We start from the raw sequence: 18,956 nt of genomic DNA, 5'->3' as shown, positions 1-18,956 counted from the left end.
TTAAGTAGTTGGGTCAAAATGACGTAAGATGTATTTAGACCCCTTCACCATCACATTGTGCCCCTTCATCATATTACTGCGCTCCTTCACCATATCACTCTATATCCTCTTCGCCATCTCACACTCTGTGTCCCCCTCTTTGCCATCTCGCACTCTGTGTCCCCCTCTTTGCCAGCTCGCACTCTGTGTCCCCCTCTTTGCCAGCTCGCACTCTGTGTCCCCCTCTTTGCCAGCTCGCACTCTGTGTCCCCCTCTTTGCCAGCTCGCACTCTGTGTCCCCCTCTTTGCCAGCTCGCACTCTGTGTCCCCCTCTTTGCCATGTCGCACTCTGTGTCCCCCTCTTTGCCATGTCGCACTCTGTGTCCCCCTCTTTGCCATGTCGCACTCTGTGTCCCCCTCTTTGCCATGTCGCACTCTGTGTCCCCCTCTTTGCCATGTCGCACTCTGTGTCCCCCTCTTTGCCATGTCGCACTCTGTGTCCCCCTCTTTGCCATGTCGCACTCTGTGTCCCCCTCTTTGCCATGTCGCACTCTGTGTCCCCCTCTTTGCCATGTCGCACTCTGTGTCCCCCTCTTTGCCATGTCGCACTCTGTGTCCCCCTCTTCCCTCCTTCAGCGTCTCTCTCTCTGTGTCCCCCTTCACTCTCCGTTCCTTTACTTACCTTCTTCCTCATGTTCTGCTGTTTTCTTTACTGATGCCCTCTCTGCTGTTGCTCCTCACTGACACTGTCGGACGTGAAAACAGTGAGGAGGATCCGCCAAGGGAGATCGCAGCACCTTTGTGACAGCGCTGCAGCACCACTGGGAGCTGCGGCGCACACTTTGGGAACCGCTGGTGCATGAGAAGCTACTCATCTTTGTCATTGTTAACCTACCCTCCTTCTTCTCTACATAGAGTGTTATTTGTTTTATTTATTTTTTGAAATTGAGATAAGGGCTGCAAATTTGACAGCACAGTGGTTGGCCTGAGGAGATTCTAATTCCCAAATACAAGATGTAATCCTCTTTTCAATTGAAATGGAAGTTGGCCAAGAGCATGCTCGTATCATGTGCTGCTAAACACGCATGCAATACATCAGGTTTGAAATGGATAATTTTGAAGTTATTTTATAATCTCATCCTATTGAACACCTGCATTATATTGGGGAATGAAATATGTGGAGGTGGAATTTTTATAAAAAAAAGTTGTACAAATTAGAGCTTTTGTTATGCCTATCATTGACATTTTCTTCATAGTATATTGTTACATATGGCTGGTGCAAAATGTTCCACGATTTGTATGTACACCAATTGGGATAGGGAACATCCCTGACTTATATCGTTCTTGATGTGTACTAAGCAGAGTATTCAACCATTATCTTTTTGCTGACACTCAAGTGACCGGTGTGGCCCTGTAAATTTGCAAAGTTTACATGTTATATAATTTTCTGTGGCCTGGAAGTATTTTATGGACAAGGGTTTCGGTAACGTCCTGAGTGAGATAGGAAGGTGTGTTCTAGCAATGGTTTGAACGAAGAGGCAACAAAACAGCGCAAAAGACGATGTGTGAAGTCAAACTGAGGGTGGAATCGTGGATCAAACTACATCAGCCGGCTTAAGAAAAAGGGTAGAATGTGATGTTATCAACTGAGAGGTAGACTAGAGGAAGGGTAGTGGCACTAGGAGGGGAAGATGATGAGCTCTGTGTATTCGCTCAGAGAGAAGAGATATAAAGATAGACAATCAAAGGGCTGGGAACATAGAAATCAGAACAGATAGAAGGTTTTGCAGAAATAGACATCGAAGCAGCATTCAGAAAGGTTGGTGGTAAACCAGGAGAGAACAGTGCTGTAAAGGCCAAGGGAGTGAAGGATGTCGTGGAGAAGAGGGATCACTGTATCGAAAGCGGCAGAGAGGTCAGTGGTGAATTGAGTAGAAGTGACCCTTTAACTTACCTGGGAGTAGATAATTTGTCACTTTAGTGAGGGCCGCCTCTGTGGAGTGTAGTGGGCAGAAGCCTGATTGCTAAGGGTCAAGAAGAGAAAGAAAGTGGGTCAGATGGTTCTACACAAGCTGCTCCAGTAGTTTTAAGCAGAGGAGAGAAATGAGACTGCAGCTTGAGAGGTAGGTTCATTATCACCATTGCCAGTACTAACAATATTAGAAATATGCGGTAATACTATTCTATCAAGCTGTCCCAAAAGAGAATCTTTCACTCTTTTTGTATAATTAGTCGCTTGCACGTTGTATAGAAAAACAGCGCACCCTTTACACAGGAATCCTGGATGAGCTGCTATGCATTCATTACTTGGTATTGGGTGCTGTCCTCATTCATCTTCCCTGAATGAGGCAGACATATTAAGGTGGCTTTCAGGAATAAACCTTTTCTTTTCTTTACATTCCCTGTGTAGCAAATAATTGACAAATATTTGCTCTTAACTTTACTTTTTCATTTGTTAATGGTTTAGTTTCTTGGATTTAAACATAAGGTTCAAAGTTACTCATTTTTTTTGCTTTACTTTCCATAATGAATCTAGCCCATTGACAAAACTATACTGAATTGGAGGGGGAGGCAAATTAAAATGTGATGGCAGATTTATAGTTAGGTAAGGCATGTTCTAGATCAACTTTAAATTTTAGTGTACAAATAAAGTTATTAAGTATTTGTGTATTTTGTGAGCTACATAAAAAAAAAAGACAGTATTTAACTTGTGTGCAAAATAAAAAAAAACTAATTTGCACCCCTTGCATTGTAACATGGTTTTGTCCAGGAGAAAACGTACTAATTTTTTTTGGCCTTACTTTTCTTTAATGAATCAGGCCCAATATGGTGTATGGTACGTTATAGTGAGTACAAATCCATTCCATTCATTCAGTTATTGATTGGTACCAAGCATTTAACCATTTATACCATGGTTTGCCAACTGTTCCACTTCAGTCTATTTAGTTTGCATATTCCACTCACACAAATTTATACTCTGTGAGCAGTGGCAGCAGAAGGAGCCCTGCTAAGAGTCCAGAGCACAAGCCGATCACTATTACTGTGTCCCTCCCCCACCCCGCCATGGGGAGCTTTTAAGATACAATGTGGATATCAACAGCACCTGGGGGCGGTGATGTCACACGTTTCTAGTGATTTTATATATGTGAACGGCAAATGGATGCTCCCTCTCTATTTACTGATCCAGTGACTTTCCACTACTATGCAAAGAGACTGGTAGCTGGTAGCTTTTTTTTTTTTTTTTTAAATATATGTTTGGCCATTATGTAGGCCACGTCTGTGCTTAACCTGGACAGCTTGTTTTGTGCACTCCAGTAATGTTTTGTGGCTGTAATATGTTTTATTTTATTTTTTTATTTTGTTTAACTGGTTGATTTTTGTTGGTGATGTTTTTAGTTTTTGCAAGGAGACTATTACAATATTAACGTATGCTGACACTGCACTAGAACACAAGTCACTTCTTATCTCCTCCTTTCCATCAGTGTGTGTTTGCCCCTAAGCTGTTCCCTGCCACTAATTTGCTTGGTTTTATGAGCTCATTGTAGGGGAAATATAATGGTCATAAAACTAGGGATGTGCACCGGCCACTTTTGGTGTCTTGTGTTTTGGATTCGGATTTTTTTTGAAAAAAACATAAAAAGTGCTAAAAAACAGTTTTGTGTTTTTTTTTTTTCACTCCTACGCTATTATTAACCTCAATAACAATCATTTCCACTAATTTCCAGTCTATTCTGAACACCTCACAATATTGTTTTTAGGCCAAAAGGTTGCACCGAGGTAGCTTGAGCACATAATGCCAAAAAAAGAGGTACAAGATGGAATTATTCTGGGCCCTCCCTCCCTCCCACCCCTCGCGAGATTCGACGTGAGACTTGGACGACAGAGCCTCGTTTTCAATTTTTTGCCCGCCGGAAATATCCGAACAGTGCTCGGATCCGCACTGTTCGGGTGAGCTCGGATTAGCGGAATCCGAGCCCGCTCATCTCTACATAAAACCTGCTGCTGTTAGTAAGCCCAGCCACAAATTGCTTTGCAGTTCAGGGAGCAATCCATAGGAGTAGCACCAATATACAACGGTTTGGGTGTTGTATTCCATCACCCAGGACTTGTGATGGAATACATAGATGCATTGAGTCCTCTACATGACAATTGATTAAAATGTTGAAATGTTTTTTTCTTATTAATCATTATTATTATTCAGTATAATATGGTGTTCGATTCTAAAACTTTTTTTTTTTAACAATTTTTTGTAGATTGACAGTTGCTTGTTGACTGAACAAAAACATTGTCATACTTATTAAATGTTACTAAATATGGAACATGTAAATTTATTTTCCTCACCTTCCAAAGCAATTTACATAGTTTAAAAGGGGACTTCTGGGGTAACAAAATATTTATATGTTCGATAATTGGACCTCCAGACACGCTTATTCCAGATAGACAGCGCTGGAGTTAGCGCAAATTGTTGCTTCTTGGGCATATTGTAACCATTTACCATTAATACCATTTGTGCAAGACCCAGGTTTACCTAATAGCTTGCAAAGGCACTTTATTGGTACATTGACCACTCAGGATATATTTAAGGAAGACTAAATCTGCAATCCATTGACATATAAAAGAAAAATGGAATTTTATGAACTGATGCTAATTTGTTTTGTTAACTTCTTCACTATGGTATAGCCTTATCTTCAGATCAGATATTTTTTACTGGAGAAACCTGATCTTTAACAAACATGCTATGTTTGAAAATGGTAGCCCAACTCAAAATGGGCTGATTTATAGTAATAATTGGTGAGTTGTTGCCTTATTCCTCCACACTTTCTCAAAACATCAATATGTTCTATTGGGAAAACGAATTTCAAAAGAAGGCTCTTTGTGGAAAGTGGAGAAATAATTTGGGGCAATGTCAAGAAGTCATCAACAGGCATGATTTATAAAAGAAAATCAACATAAAATGACGCTTAATACTAGGGTTTTACGGCATAATTATTATATTTTATTCAAGAATTTGTGGACCTAGTGGAACTTTTAGCCATATATTTTGGTACAGCCCCATAATCCAACTGTTCTGGGCAAAAGTACAAGACCTTATTGCTAATCTAATGACTATTCAAATCCCCCTTGGATCCATTCACCTATTTATTTGTCAAAACCAGTACCCAACTGCAAAATGCATTTCTGAAATTGTTGAAATTCATCCTAACAGCTGTTGAATATGCAGTTTCTTTTCATTTGAGTCTGTGAAATGCCCCTGACATCAGTAGTGAAACACAAGCTTAGATTTGTAAAGTTTTGTTGTATTTTATTTATTTATTTATTAGATGTGGAATGGATGCCTTACTCTGTAGTGATTGTATATTTAATACAATTAGTGCCTTAGACCATTGAGTATAATTCTTCGCTGTTGTCCACTTCCCACTCCCTTATATTATCTATTTAACTTTACCAAGTTTCTTTTCCTACTCTTAATGTATTCTCCTTCCAATTTATTTAAATTAAGTAGTATTGTTATATTTGCCTGTTGCTTTTGGAATCAAATTGAAATTGCTTGTTAAAAGGGGAAAGAATTTCCTTGAGACACATAAAGTTACACAGGGAAAGGATAATGTGTTTCTGAGGGCAATGGGCAGTGATATTGTATGAAGTATGTAGACATTCTAATAATGTAATTTATATATCTATAATACCCCATTCATACTGCACCAAAATCCCGGGTTTTTACTGGGTCAAGCTCCAAAAACCCGGGATATTGCAGGGGCGGCAGTATGAAAGTGGTATAAATTATTATGCTTAGGATTGGAGGAGTGTTTTACGCAGAAGTGCCATGGTGCCGGAAAACTGTGCGATTAGCATTTTTGTTTAAGCTTTGCTTAGGTGTTTCTTTTAACGTAGTTTGTTCTGTACCAGTGCATTTTTCAAACCATTGTTCTTTCTCTCTTCTCGCTGACCAACCAATATAACCATTGTTTTATGGGTAATGCAGGGATACTTAGTAATGTGGGTTGACGTGCTGATGTACAACCGTTTACTCTTGTCCGTTTCAAACAGTTAGAAATCACGACCTGTGTAATTCACATAGAAATGTGAATGTATTTTTCTACTGTCCTTTACGTGTTTTTTTAGATATTCAAGGTTTCAGCCTGTGAAATGCTAATATTCTGATAAGAAGCGACTTTCATAGTTTTTACTATTAGAATAACAGGTGAAGCAAGATTCTGGTTAAGACATTTCCTGTGATTAGGTCACTTTCAAGCTAATGGAAAAATGCTGACGCTGATAACAAGCTAAATAGTTTTCTTTCATTGTGCAGTACCTCAACACCCAAGTTCAAGGCAGAACAAATACCTGTAATCAGTGCGCCTTGATGCCAATATTACTTCGGCATCTCTGTTCTTTTTGGTAGTTTTTCTTTTCATTCTCTGGACGGTTCCATTCCTTGTCTTCTACATTATACATTACTTTTTCCTGCTTGGTTATATGCACTAAATTTACTTAAAAGGTCGAAGAAGCTGGTTTGGCCAATTAAAAAATAGAAATCTGATTTTTCTACCCCTATATATCCAGAAGTAGGAGTGAGTATTAGATTGCTTACTGCACTCGAGGCCTTTGTGCTAGATGCCATTATATGGGTAGAGTGCCACAGGGCTAGCGTAACCCTCTTTGTGATGCAGGAAGGCCACCGCTAACGTGTTTCTAAAGTAGAGTCTTACCATGCAGATAAAATCACAGATTAACCATTGATTACAAGCCCTGGGCTTTGTATGACCTTTTGTTGCATAATTTAACCCCCCCTCTTGTCACCTAGTCTTCACAAAACAAAGCTTCAGAATATAAGCGCATAATGACTTAGCTTTTATAGAGCATAAGAATAAAGCTTTAAAAAAAAAAAGCACAAAAAACCCTCTGTATTTAAACTTGTATAGTCCACTACATTATAGGGCCCTAAAATCGGGACTTCCTTTCTATAAGCGCATTGAAGAGCACTGCAGTAAGGCTGGGTACGCACTACAGGTTTTTCAGTAGACTATTGGGTCAATCCTACGATAAATGACTGTTGGGGCCAATACCCCCTGTGTATACTTAAACGATGAATGATGGTCGTTCCAAAGTACCGATTTGTCGTTTCATTTGATTGTTCAGTATCTCGTCTCAATGTCGTTCTAATCCAGCAGTGTGTATGCACTCACGATCAGGATCTCCATAGGGTTTACAGAGTCCTGATTTTTTCAGTTGACGGTTATGACGGATAAAGAGCACAGATATAAGGTTAAATCTTTTAAAACATGTATAGTGTGGTACGCATGAATCTGCATGCTGATCGGGACTTCTCTTTTTATTTTTTTCAGTTGTTGGTACAATCGTTGTAGGTAACACGTTTGTTGGAAAATTCTTCAGTGTGTACCCAGCCTAAGTCTAAATTTGATATCAAAGAGCAATATTTTAATTTAGCTAAGTGTACAAAGTATGATATCTGTAAGTTTTGGAATGTCTCACTTTTTCAGTCAGGTTAATATGGCCTTCTGCAGCTCCTGTAGTGACACAGCAGTGTATGGGAATTACGGTTTCATTACACATTGGAAGTACTTGGAGAACATTGGGTTCTAAAAGTCCGACGTGACCTCAGCCTGGGGCTCTAGAACATTTAGAAACAATGAATTGCGCCCCTACTTTTAAGGGTGTGACTTGGAAAAAATAGGTTCAGGTCCCTTAATGTGAGTTTAGGATAATGGTTTTCTTATTGTGTAAGTTATCTTATTTTTAGAATTACTTGCGTTAACAATATTTGCTTTATTTTTCTTTTTAGGAACCATTTGAAGATGGTTTCGCCAATGGAGAAGAAGGGACGCCAACAGGTGATGCTATGACCAATCATGTTGCCGATGGTAAGGGAGTGGTGAAATTTGGCTGGATTAAAGGAGTTTTGGTGAGTAAATGTTGTTTTCTTGTTTCAATTAAGTTCTTTTTTTATTTTTCTGAAGCTATTTTGTTAACTTCTTTTACTAAATTGCCAGAAAGACAAAAGCAGCGAAGATGTTTAACTATACTATTACTATTAAAGGTGATTTTGCCATTCAAAATCTCCAAACATTCTCACCTCTCTTTCAGTATCTGTTCTTGATCTTGTATGAATTTGTATTCCATTAAATGAGTTTAACACCAGATAGCCATTGTTCAGTTTGTTAATGAAACAACATAAAAGTAAAGGGGAATAGAATAATGACAGTTAGAATCTGATCCATTGCTATGGGCAATACTATATATTTACTGGGCACTAGTCCCTCTAGACCCACAAGGTTTCATCCTTTTCTCCTGTTTCTGGGGCCAAACTGATGCATTTTTTATATGTTGCTTTTTGCTAATTCTGACCCTTTCCATCATTTGAAAACTTCATAAAATAAAGTTGACCCACAAGAAATAATGATCACTGATCTCTAGAATAAGAATCTGCATATAAGAGATGATCTGTTGTCACAGCTTCATAGTTTATTTCACATTGCTTTGCCTGTTTTTAACTTTAAAATGTAATTGAACGCTAATTATTTCATTAGAAAATGTGGAATTGAAATTTATATTTACCGCCATATTTTTTGTTATTTGAGCATCGAAAAACAGTCACCCTACTATAGGATTTTTCTTTAGCATTTTTTTTGTTGTTTCGTTTTACTCTTGACAACCCCTTTTTAAATAATCAATTCTAACCATTTATCCATATTTTTTTTTTGTAAAAATATTAGGCCAAAATTACATGTTTTGTTTGACTTGGAAGTTGTTTTAAAACCTCAATTATCGGAGGTAGATTGCATCATAATAAACAATTTCTGTTTTCTTTTTGCGTTAGTTTTGCTGTCATTTCTGAATTCTGAATAGCCCGAATGGTTATTTGTTTGTACTTAAAAAATAATAAACAGCTAAACAACTATTTAAATACTAGCCAATTGGGATTCTTTTGGGAAAAGACTAAATTTAGTAAAACAAATTGTATGTCTCTCTAGTTGCTAAAATCGCAGAGGGAGCGAGGAGGAGCAAGGGTGGTAGTACAGCTGTGATTCGTTGTAACTGATCATGTGACTGGGAACCATGCCAGAGAGTGTGTATGAATATGTATGTGCATGTATGTGTGTGTGTATATATATATATATATATATATATATATATATATATATATATCTCACAACAGGGATTAGAGCAGAGTTCCACTCTCTGTATATCTACAGTGGGAGTGTACAAGTGGATTAACTAAATATAGAGGTTGAGTAATCATTGTGATAACAGTACACAACTGCACTTTTTACATTTTATACCAATATCAAAGAGGCCATGTTTACTCTGTTATCCACAGGAAGTTGGGAAACATGATAGAAAATAACCGTGAAAGAAACATGGTCTATGATCTTGTTGTGTGTTCCTATGAGATAAGATGCCTTTGTTTAATAACTGGTTCTTCTGTTTCAATCCTAGGTACGATGCATGTTAAATATATGGGGTGTGATGCTATTCATCAGGTTGTCGTGGATTGTCGGCCAGGCTGGAATTGGTAAATCTTTCTCTTGCAGTCTCTTTTTATCTGTCTACTGTGTAAGGGTGAGGTTCCTGGTTTATAGGGAATAACTTTTTGTTAATAAGAAACAAAAACATGTCACAGCATGAGCGTAAATTGCATGAGTGGAACTTAATGTTACCACATCAGATACGCAACCTAAAATATAACCTACTTCTGAAATTCCAGACAAGCCTAAGTAATGTAAAAGTAATTTCCACACAAGTGCCAAAACGCAGGCTTTGATGTATTTCTTGGAGCTAGGAGAACAGCTTAGTGCTATGACAGATACTTACATAATGTGAGCTGCCTGATCACTGGGTCTGCTTTTTGTTGATTCCTAATAAATCTGAAACCTAATTAATATTTCCCATTGCTGAAAACTAAACAAAATATGAATCCCTTTTTCATCTCTTACATGACAATGTGAGATTAACATTCCAGTAGGAATGATTTTGATTATAAACCTGCTACTGCAATGAACTGGTGATCACTCCTTCAGATTGTGGTTAAATGTACTGTTTTCAGACTTACTATTGGTCTGGAGATGATGATGATGATAGCGCAACATATTTACAGCACATTATCTTGTTAACATGGTTAAATACAATATTTGACTTTCAGTTTCTCCCTCTTTTAAAGTTTATCTACAATATATGTTTTATTCTTGTCCTTTGACAGGTCTAAGTGTTCTTGTAATTGCAATGGCTACTGTGGTGACAACTATCACTGGCCTGTCTACGTCGGCCATTGCTACTAACGGGTTTGTTAGAGGAGGTAAATATGTTATTAAGAGCTTAATATAGTTGTGTTTTAAAAGTGAGATTATTCTGTGTCACTTTCAGTTGATTAGTAGATGTAATAGTCGTTTGCGTCCTTTTGCTTTTGACACAGTCACCTATAGTGCACAAATATTATCCTGTAATAAGATGCTTTAATCCACGGGAAGTATTTTTATTTGATGTTACCTATGTGAGTGACTTGCATAGCTAGATTTATTTTTTTCCAATCTGGTTGGATCTGTAAAAAGACAACCGTTATGTTATCACACATCTGCAGAATTCTGTCTGTAAAATGAGGCTGACGGCCCTATTCATTTACTTTCTGGAATCTTGACTGCATACAAAAAAAACCCTGATTATTTTATGCTTAAAGGGAAAATATACTTCTTCCACAAGCAAAGTCTTTATTTTATATTTCTCTAAACACTTGGGAGAGGGAATGAGTCAGTCTACATATATGAAATATTAATGTGTCTGTTCTAAAAAGTACAATAATATCCACAGTCCCTATGGGATATTGGCAAAATGATCATTATACATTTTAAATAACTTGCATGACTCAACCAAACTATAACTTTTGAACATTGTTTTGCCTCTGACAATGAAATTCGTGTTTTATTCAAGCTAAAACTAATGTGTAAACAAAAAGGACAAACTATTCATAGTTATTCTCAACAGAACTTTGTAAATTTCCTATCGTTGGAATATTGCGATTTTTTTTTTTGAACATTAAGGTGACCGTTTCCCTTTCAAATTCTAGAACAGATCCATTAAATTTAGTCATACTGTATATTGTTTTATAATGGATGATTTTGTTTGTAATCCGCTTGATAGATGATTAACCATTGCATTTTTACACTGTAAACTTTACTATGGCTTCTGTAGCATGTGGTGGTTCCTGGGATATTATACCCATGTAATGCACACCAGATCAGGAATGCCAGATGCCTCATGGTAACTGATATATAATGGGGTGCAGAAAGAGCTCAGTGACACATCTGAAAATGTCTCATCGGATTTATTAAAGTGAAAGTTTGTGTTTCAGCCCGCAGTTTTGTATATTTCCCCTTTTGGCACAGTTTCCTTTTGAATGCTATCAAATGTTTTGCAGAGTGTCCTGCTGGAGCCAGAATGGGCTCATACATTATATATTTGCATCGTATATAGCTTTCCTCAGCAGCATTTAAAACTTCCTGCATTTTGCAATAGCACTTAGCCTTAAAAATGCAATATAGCATTATCTTTAGAGACTGCTTATTTTTTCACATATTCAATTTTTGTATTGTGTGTATTTCTGTTTTTTGTTTTTAATATTACTAAACAGGCATTATGCTATAATTTGCAATATCAGTGGACCACAGCAAGTGTGAAAACCTTTCAAATATTCCAACAATGAATATAAATATAGAACTCAACTGTATTAATAAAAAAAAAAAAGCTTGTGTCGATGAGAAACACAAGCCAAGAAGGGGAGAGGAGAAAGTGTTCAATAAACAAATATTTAATATATAATTTGATACACCAGTATTAGGAAGGATTCCCCTTGCTACCAGGGGAAATTGTGATTTAAGAGGCACCCATTAGATTGATCCATGTGTTTGTAGTTATTCTTTTTAGTAAAATGTGCTTATTTATTTTGGAAAATAATATATCCTGTAAAAATTCTTGTTTGTAATTTAGCTATTCCGTGTGTGTGTGGGTGTCTTTCTATCCCATGCCTTTCCGAATGGCAAGACAGTAGGTGATTAAGGATGGACGAAGAAAGTAGGCTAGCAACTGGTATTCTACATAAATGCCCATTGTTTTGTGAGTGCTCCATGCACCATGATAGAGAGTCAATGAGCATACTATATGATCATTAGATTCTGCAGGTACATTTAGCTTCTGCACCTTTACTATTTTGTTGGTACAGCTGCAGGTATGAGCAGTACCCCATTAGGAGACGTTCCCTGAATTTAGATGAGCGGCATCAAAGATGTGTTGTGGTATCAGAGCAGGTTGCTGGGGCTGGATGATCTAGGGAGCAGAATGGAATAAGTATAAATAACTTTGGGAACAGTAACATGGTTGACAGTACATGGCAATGACAGGACATAAGTGAATGTTTTGTAGTGTTTTAATGATCTGGATTGGGTATAACATTTGCATAGTGTGTGGGAAGAACTGTATAAGGGCAGATGTTTCGCATACAATTGGAGTTTGCTTTGTGGGAGGGGGTTGGTGGGAGGATTCGGCCAAAATGTGTTTGCCAGGTACAATTTCCAGTGCCGTTCACTTGTTGCTTTATTGCGACACACACGTTGTATTCGCATATGTTTATTGTTGGAGAACGTGCTTTAAATGAATAGCAACCGTCATGTTCTCAGTGATCTGGTATAATCCTATTTGCTGTTTGTGGACGTGACAACCACTATTTCCATCAACTGAGCTTGGTGCCAGAAAGGCTTTTATGTGGGGTGTTTATGTCCTAGTGAGTAGGAGAATGAGTCAGCTGCACATATTCATAAAGAAGAGCGTGGCTGACTTTTATATTAAACATGTGATTTGTTGTCTATCATTGGTAACTTTTACTGATTGTATTAATGCAAATTCAATGGACTAAGCTTGCGGTCTCCTGTGTGCCATTGACGCAACATTTGGAAACTTTTACTGAAGGTTCAACAAGAGTTTCCTTCTTACTTTATGATTCACAGTCTTTAAATGGGTTTCTTCTCAATTAAATTAATAGGAAATGAGAAAAATAAAATTGAACATAAAACCTATTGAAACACATAGCATATAGACTGAATTTGTTTAGATGAAGTTCACATGAAACTATTGACCCTGTTGTGGTTGATCTCCTCCGTTGACATTTCACCATCACAGGGAGTTTAGGACCACTAGTGTTAATTGTGTTCCTTACAAAGGGGACAGAGAGCTAGTTTGTTGTGTACTATCAGAATCCTGCTGAACATTCTGCTACTTTCAGTGGCAGTCAGTGTTTTGCACACTGTTTACTAACATTAGTGACCCTGTTGGTAAACAGTGTGTAATCCAGAAATAAAACTAATACTTTTGACATTTCTTTCCAACTTTATTTTGTTGTTTAATCCTATCTGATTACTTAAAATAGAATTAGTTTGAAGGTCATGTAGTTATATATTTATTTTGCAATCTGGGTACGCAATAAGTTGAAGGAAAACTCCACCCAAAACAAAACCATTAAATTTTGATTTTATTTTTTTAGGGAAGTCGAATTAAAATAAGAAAAAATACCCCAATGGCTGTAACGGCCTGAGTAGGCAATCCTGCCTTGCTCGTACCATTGTTGCAAAAAAAAAAATAATAATAATAATAATAATAATAATTTTAAAAAAGTACAGAAGGAAAGACATTCTGTTTGGCCCCTTACAACCTATGGGAGAGTGGGAGTAAGCCAATTTTAGTGAGGTCAAAACATGCTCCTTTTCCATGGCAGCTTAAAAAATCCTGCTTCTTTTCTAAACGTCATTGGTTCTTGTTTTTGTGTGTATGTACTTGCATATAATGTATTTTTAAATATTATGTGGGTAGTTGTGTAAACTGAAAATTATTTTCTTTTTGCATGTTGTGACATCATGTTGTGAATTGTGTAATATTTGTACATTTCATAGTTCCTACAAGTGAATTGGTAGGTTGCTTTTTCATGAATATTAGTTCAACTCAAGAAATCTATTGCATACAGTGAAATTAAGTAGCACAAAAGTTAAGTTTATGAAAAGCTAAGGCATCTTGACGTTGATTTGTTATCTAGCAGTCCGCCAACCATCAGTAAATGCTTAGCAATGTTCATTTTTTAACAACTCAAATACTTGCAGCAGGTGTTGTCGTATTTCAGTTTTCTATTTTCTTCAAGTTACTATTTGCATACATTAATATTTTTCACTGTGTTTAGGAGGTGCATACTACTTAATTTCTCGCAGTTTGGGACCAGAATTTGGAGGTGCAATCGGCCTCATCTTTGCATTTGCCAATGCTGTGGCAGTGGCTATGTATGTGGTGGGCTTCGCAGAGACTGTTGTTCAATTACTACAGGTAAATACAAAATTATTCTTTTAAAAAACAATTGTGTTGAGCATTTGCTTTTACTAAAGTATATATTAATGTATGGAAATAATCTGAGTTTATACATTCTACTTCAGGATTGAAGGGCTAAAAATATTTTTTTTATAGTCAGCAATTGGAACATATATTTTCCATTTTCCAATATGTACACGCACTATATCTATCGTGAATCTCTAGCCAAAAACTTCCATCTGTTAACATCGTCATATTGTCTTTAGATTTGCCTTTTTTTATAGTTGCTACCAACTAATGTGCATTTCTCTGATTTTGGCTTCAGTTGATTAGAGTCCTTGGCACAGAACAAATGATTTCAATTGTGTTGGTATTTTGCCAGCTGTGTTTTTCTCTTGTATATGCATATCTATGGTTTTCTATGGTAGAAGCAGAATAAATGCCTGTGTAATGGTTTGTTTAGACCCTGTAGTAACATTTGTCCAGTGTAGTTTTATATGACAGCAGCAGAGGTCAGCGCATGGAAAGCGACATTTCTCTCTTCCTGGGCAGGACCCTCTGTGGCCTTTGCTTGGTTCTGTTGCTACTTTGTTATTACTAGTTTGTCATCTTTTTAAGTAATTTCTATGACTATTACTTAGAGCTTATTTTATTTCTAAGGCAGTTACTTGAGGCTTATTGTGTAGACATTTTTTACTGGGTGGAGAACTAAATGATGTTAAAAAAAAAAAATAACATTTAATAATAGAAGTTTTGTATTTTTCCAGGGAAGCAAAGAGCCCCAGAAATGCCTTAGAGACCTCCATATAGCCTGAGAGCCACTAGTGGGAGACCTGACTTGACCTGATTTAATTAGTGTGACTTCTTTACTATAGCAGATAATACTCTGTGTCTCGCATGCTCCTCAGCTAGTTAGCTGACTTTTAATGGGAATTTCAGTTTTACTTTGAGTGTACATTAGTGTCCTATTTATACACTTAGGACTCTTTTATAAGTAGGCGCTCCACATGCCATGAAATATCAGCTATGCCATTGTATTTAGAAAGCTGAACAATACCTTACTTTTTTGGCTCAAAGTTCAAGGATTGTTTGAGGGTGTATTCATCTTGCATGGTATCCATAATGTCATTTTTCCAATGCCCTGCATAAGTTAGTCAAGTTTTCCTGTACACCTCTCTTCAGAGTCACGGCAAGTGCCAGGCACAAAGGAAGTCTGCTACATAAAGATTCAGTGCTCTGATGTCATCGGCTTCATGCACTGGCTGCGCTCCAGGAATGTGCCTAAATAGGACTGTTTTACAAATGCCTGTTCAGTATACCTAAGCGTTCAGTGCAATGTCTTCTTTCTGAAACAGTACTTGCGTGTTCATACTGAATGCATGTAATGTTTCTGTTTTCGTTCTCCTCACTAAATGAACTTAATGAACCATACAGGGGAGAATTTGTGTTATGTTGTGGCTCTGTGAAAAATAATATGCATATGTAAAGTTGATAAATGAGTTATGTATTTCTAAATCTGTTTAATTTTTTACATAGGAAAACAATGCCCTGATGATAGATGACATTAATGACATACGAATCATAGGTGCGATCACCATTGTTTTGCTACTGGGTATCTCAGTAGCTGGAATGGAGTGGGAAGCAAAAGTAAGTTGAGTTGTATACTATACTGTGACGATTATGTATTGTTGTTTATCCTTAATATTTAGGTATGAAAATGTATATTGTTTGTAACCTTGTAATGTAATCTCAACGTGTGCTTTGACATGAGTTTGAACCTATGCAAGTGTCAATAATCTGTTGAAATTAGCCAGACCAGGGCGAGAGAGGCATTTCTGAGGAGTTTGTAGCCCCAAAGTTGTAAACCATCTAGCCAAGCATAATGAGCAGAGATGAGAACGCAAGTTCCTGTGAACATTTCCGATCTCAGGACATCCCTAGCTCACTTCGAAAGCCCTGTGACATTTGGGAGATCAATCTGTCCTTATTGACAGGTCCAAAGGTGGGGGATGAGAGCTATGTGGAAAAAGGTTTAAAATCTTCTGCCTTAGACAGTAACGTGTGCATTTTCATGAGGAGGTCTATCAAGACCTAAATGTCCCATATTTCTCAATTGTGTTCCCTCACACATCAAGTCTTAACTAGTAAGTAGTGACTCTGGTTTTATTTACTATTTTATTTTCTTAAACTTACCTGTAACTTAATGTATGTCTTGTTGTAAACATTTTTTTTGTAACTAAGCCTTGGAAACATTTTTCAGATTAAATAAATTTTAATATAGTGTGTTCTCAGTGATTATTTGTTAACTTACAAAGCCCAGGGAGACTCATGCTACATGTGTACGTGATTTAAGTATGAAACATTAATAAGTGGTTTTGGTGAACGTAAGGACACCATAATAAATCCTTTGTGGTGGCAGAAAAGATGTATTCATTGCTAAGTGACTAAGATGACGCCAGTCACAGCCAGCTGTTCAGATTGCTGTATCTGGGACAGGCCGGGCGTTCGTGACATATACGTTTCATGGAAAGAAACCTTCATATTCTATTGCTGATCCACCAGGCTCTGCTCCATTAGCTGTTTGATTATCTGGACGTTCTTAAGCAGTGCAGAAATGTGGCTAACTTCAGATGGCAAAACAAGTCAAAATAAACCCTGTGTGTTTTGTACAGTTGTGCATTAAATACCACATTGTCACTTTTAGTATGAAATGAAGCACTAATTAAAGACTTTTTTTGCAGCACGGAAACTAGAGTAATTATAATAGAAGGTGGGATAGTCTCTAACTGTGCCATCCAATAGAAAGAGATTACTTGTCATTATTGTTGCTTGATTTCTAGATTGTTTTTTCTCTAGTTAGAGTGTAGCTGCACACCCTACAGTGGACGTAGCTCGTAAACTCTGTCTCTTATAAATACTTAAGCATTTATACAGAGGTTCTTCCTCTGCTGGTAAACTCTTTCCAGGTTTTTTAAAAAAAAATCCAAGAAAATACAGTAATTTGTGTTCTATATTTTAAACAAAAAGGCACAAATTATATTATTGTGATTCTCAAGATTTCAATTTTCTGGTATAAGGCCTTGACCCAATCTTCAATCCTATTAGTGGTTTTACTTTCTGTGCATCACCAATTAGGTCACATGTTAATAGGTTTTCTACTTATGTTCTGTTGAGCACAAAATAAGGATATTAAAGTGCTGTGTGTGTAAAGTTCATCTTTGCACAAGTTTTTTCTGTAGGGAAAAAGGGAACCAATAATCTGTCTGTATATCTTTACTAGCTTATCTTTGTTGGCTTATCTTTGATCTTGTCTATCCTATCTTGTCTAATTTATCTCATCTATCTTAGATTATTTACTTTGCCTATCTTAGCTTATTTAGCATATCTATCTTGGCATCTTGGTATATAGGCTAAGATCAGATAGATAAGCGTAGAGAAGCTAAGATCTGATAGATAAATGTGTATGACATCCGATTAGGTTGAGACTAATTCTTACTTTAAATATGTGTTATGTTTTTACAGGCCCAGATTGTGCTGCTGATAATTTTATTATTGGCAATAGTTGACTTTTTTATAGGAACGGTTATTCCTGTAGAGGACAAGAAGTCAAAAGGGTTCTTTGGATATAAAGGTATATAAACAGTGAGGATTTGGGTGCATGCACCTATTTTATTTTTATTTTATATCATTTTATATTTTGTGCTCAGATATGCAAATGTGATGGAATTAATTTAAAAATATACTATCATGAAAAAGGTCTACTGTGTCCCAACTCGGCTAAATCGAGTTATAGTGTTATGTTGATGATGATGTCTGTTAAACAAGCAAGTACACCCACTATTGGGCTTTAATATATAAGAATAACTAATGGTAAACCTAAACAAATTATTTGTAATAATCGGCTAAAAATACTAGTGTGTACCCAGCTTTTTGACTCACCTGACCAGTTATTCAGTGATTGTTTAAAAACAAGACAGTGGGTTTTTTGTGACAGCTGGATGGGGTGTAACCAATAATATGACCTGTAGTACAATTTATTTAATATCATACTTGATCTAATTTTGGAGGGATTTAGTTTCCCTTTAATATGTTATATGCTAAAATTTTACTCAATGATCCCTTATATTAATTCGGGTCTATATTGATTGTATTTCTCTACCCTCTGTTCTTGCATCAGCAGTCTATCAGCTTTGGCCATTCAGATACATGAGTGTGGCCAGTGCTTGAACATATATAGCTGTTCTTCGTTCATGATCGGATCCAACAGGGTGTCTGTCCAAACGTCCTATGTTCACTGCTGTCTAGTCGGTTATTTTCATTGTATTCCACAATGGAAGCTTTATTGTATAGTAATGACATAACAACCCACATATGAACACCACCCTATGTAAGCAACTTACTTTTTTCTCCTCTACCACAGCTGAAATATTCAGTGAAAACTTTGGGCCAGCCTTTCGGGACGATGAAACATTCTTTTCTGTCTTTGCAATCTTCTTTCCTGCTGCAACTGGCATTTTAGCAGGAGCAAATATCTCAGGTGATCTCGCGGTGAGTATTGTTTATAGGAGCAGGTGTAATACATTCACTTTGCATTGTTGTTTTTAATTCATACTTGTATATGC

General features: G+C 36.9%; 1 protein-coding gene across 5 annotated transcripts in view; it reads left to right on the top strand.

The window, feature by feature from the left end:
- SLC12A2 (solute carrier family 12 member 2) overlaps positions 1–18,956 on the top strand; it is a 78,173-nt gene that overhangs the window by 28,322 nt on the left and 30,895 nt on the right. For all 5 annotated transcript variants that reach the window (XM_075178817.1, XM_075178826.1, XM_075178834.1 and 2 more), the window contains 7 exons: positions 7,784–7,903; positions 9,439–9,514; positions 10,199–10,294; positions 14,213–14,352; positions 15,871–15,981; positions 17,857–17,965; positions 18,755–18,882. In XM_075178817.1, coding sequence (XP_075034918.1) covers positions 7,784–7,903; positions 9,439–9,514; positions 10,199–10,294; positions 14,213–14,352; positions 15,871–15,981; positions 17,857–17,965; positions 18,755–18,882 — 780 coding nt within the window. The remainder of the gene's footprint in view (positions 1–7,783; positions 7,904–9,438; positions 9,515–10,198; positions 10,295–14,212; positions 14,353–15,870; positions 15,982–17,856; positions 17,966–18,754; positions 18,883–18,956) is intronic.

Source organism: Mixophyes fleayi, chromosome 1, assembly GCF_038048845.1.
Source record: "Mixophyes fleayi isolate aMixFle1 chromosome 1, aMixFle1.hap1, whole genome shotgun sequence".
Lineage (NCBI taxonomy): Eukaryota > Metazoa > Chordata > Amphibia > Anura > Limnodynastidae > Mixophyes > Mixophyes fleayi.
This window is presented reverse-complemented; position numbering and strand designations above follow the sequence as displayed.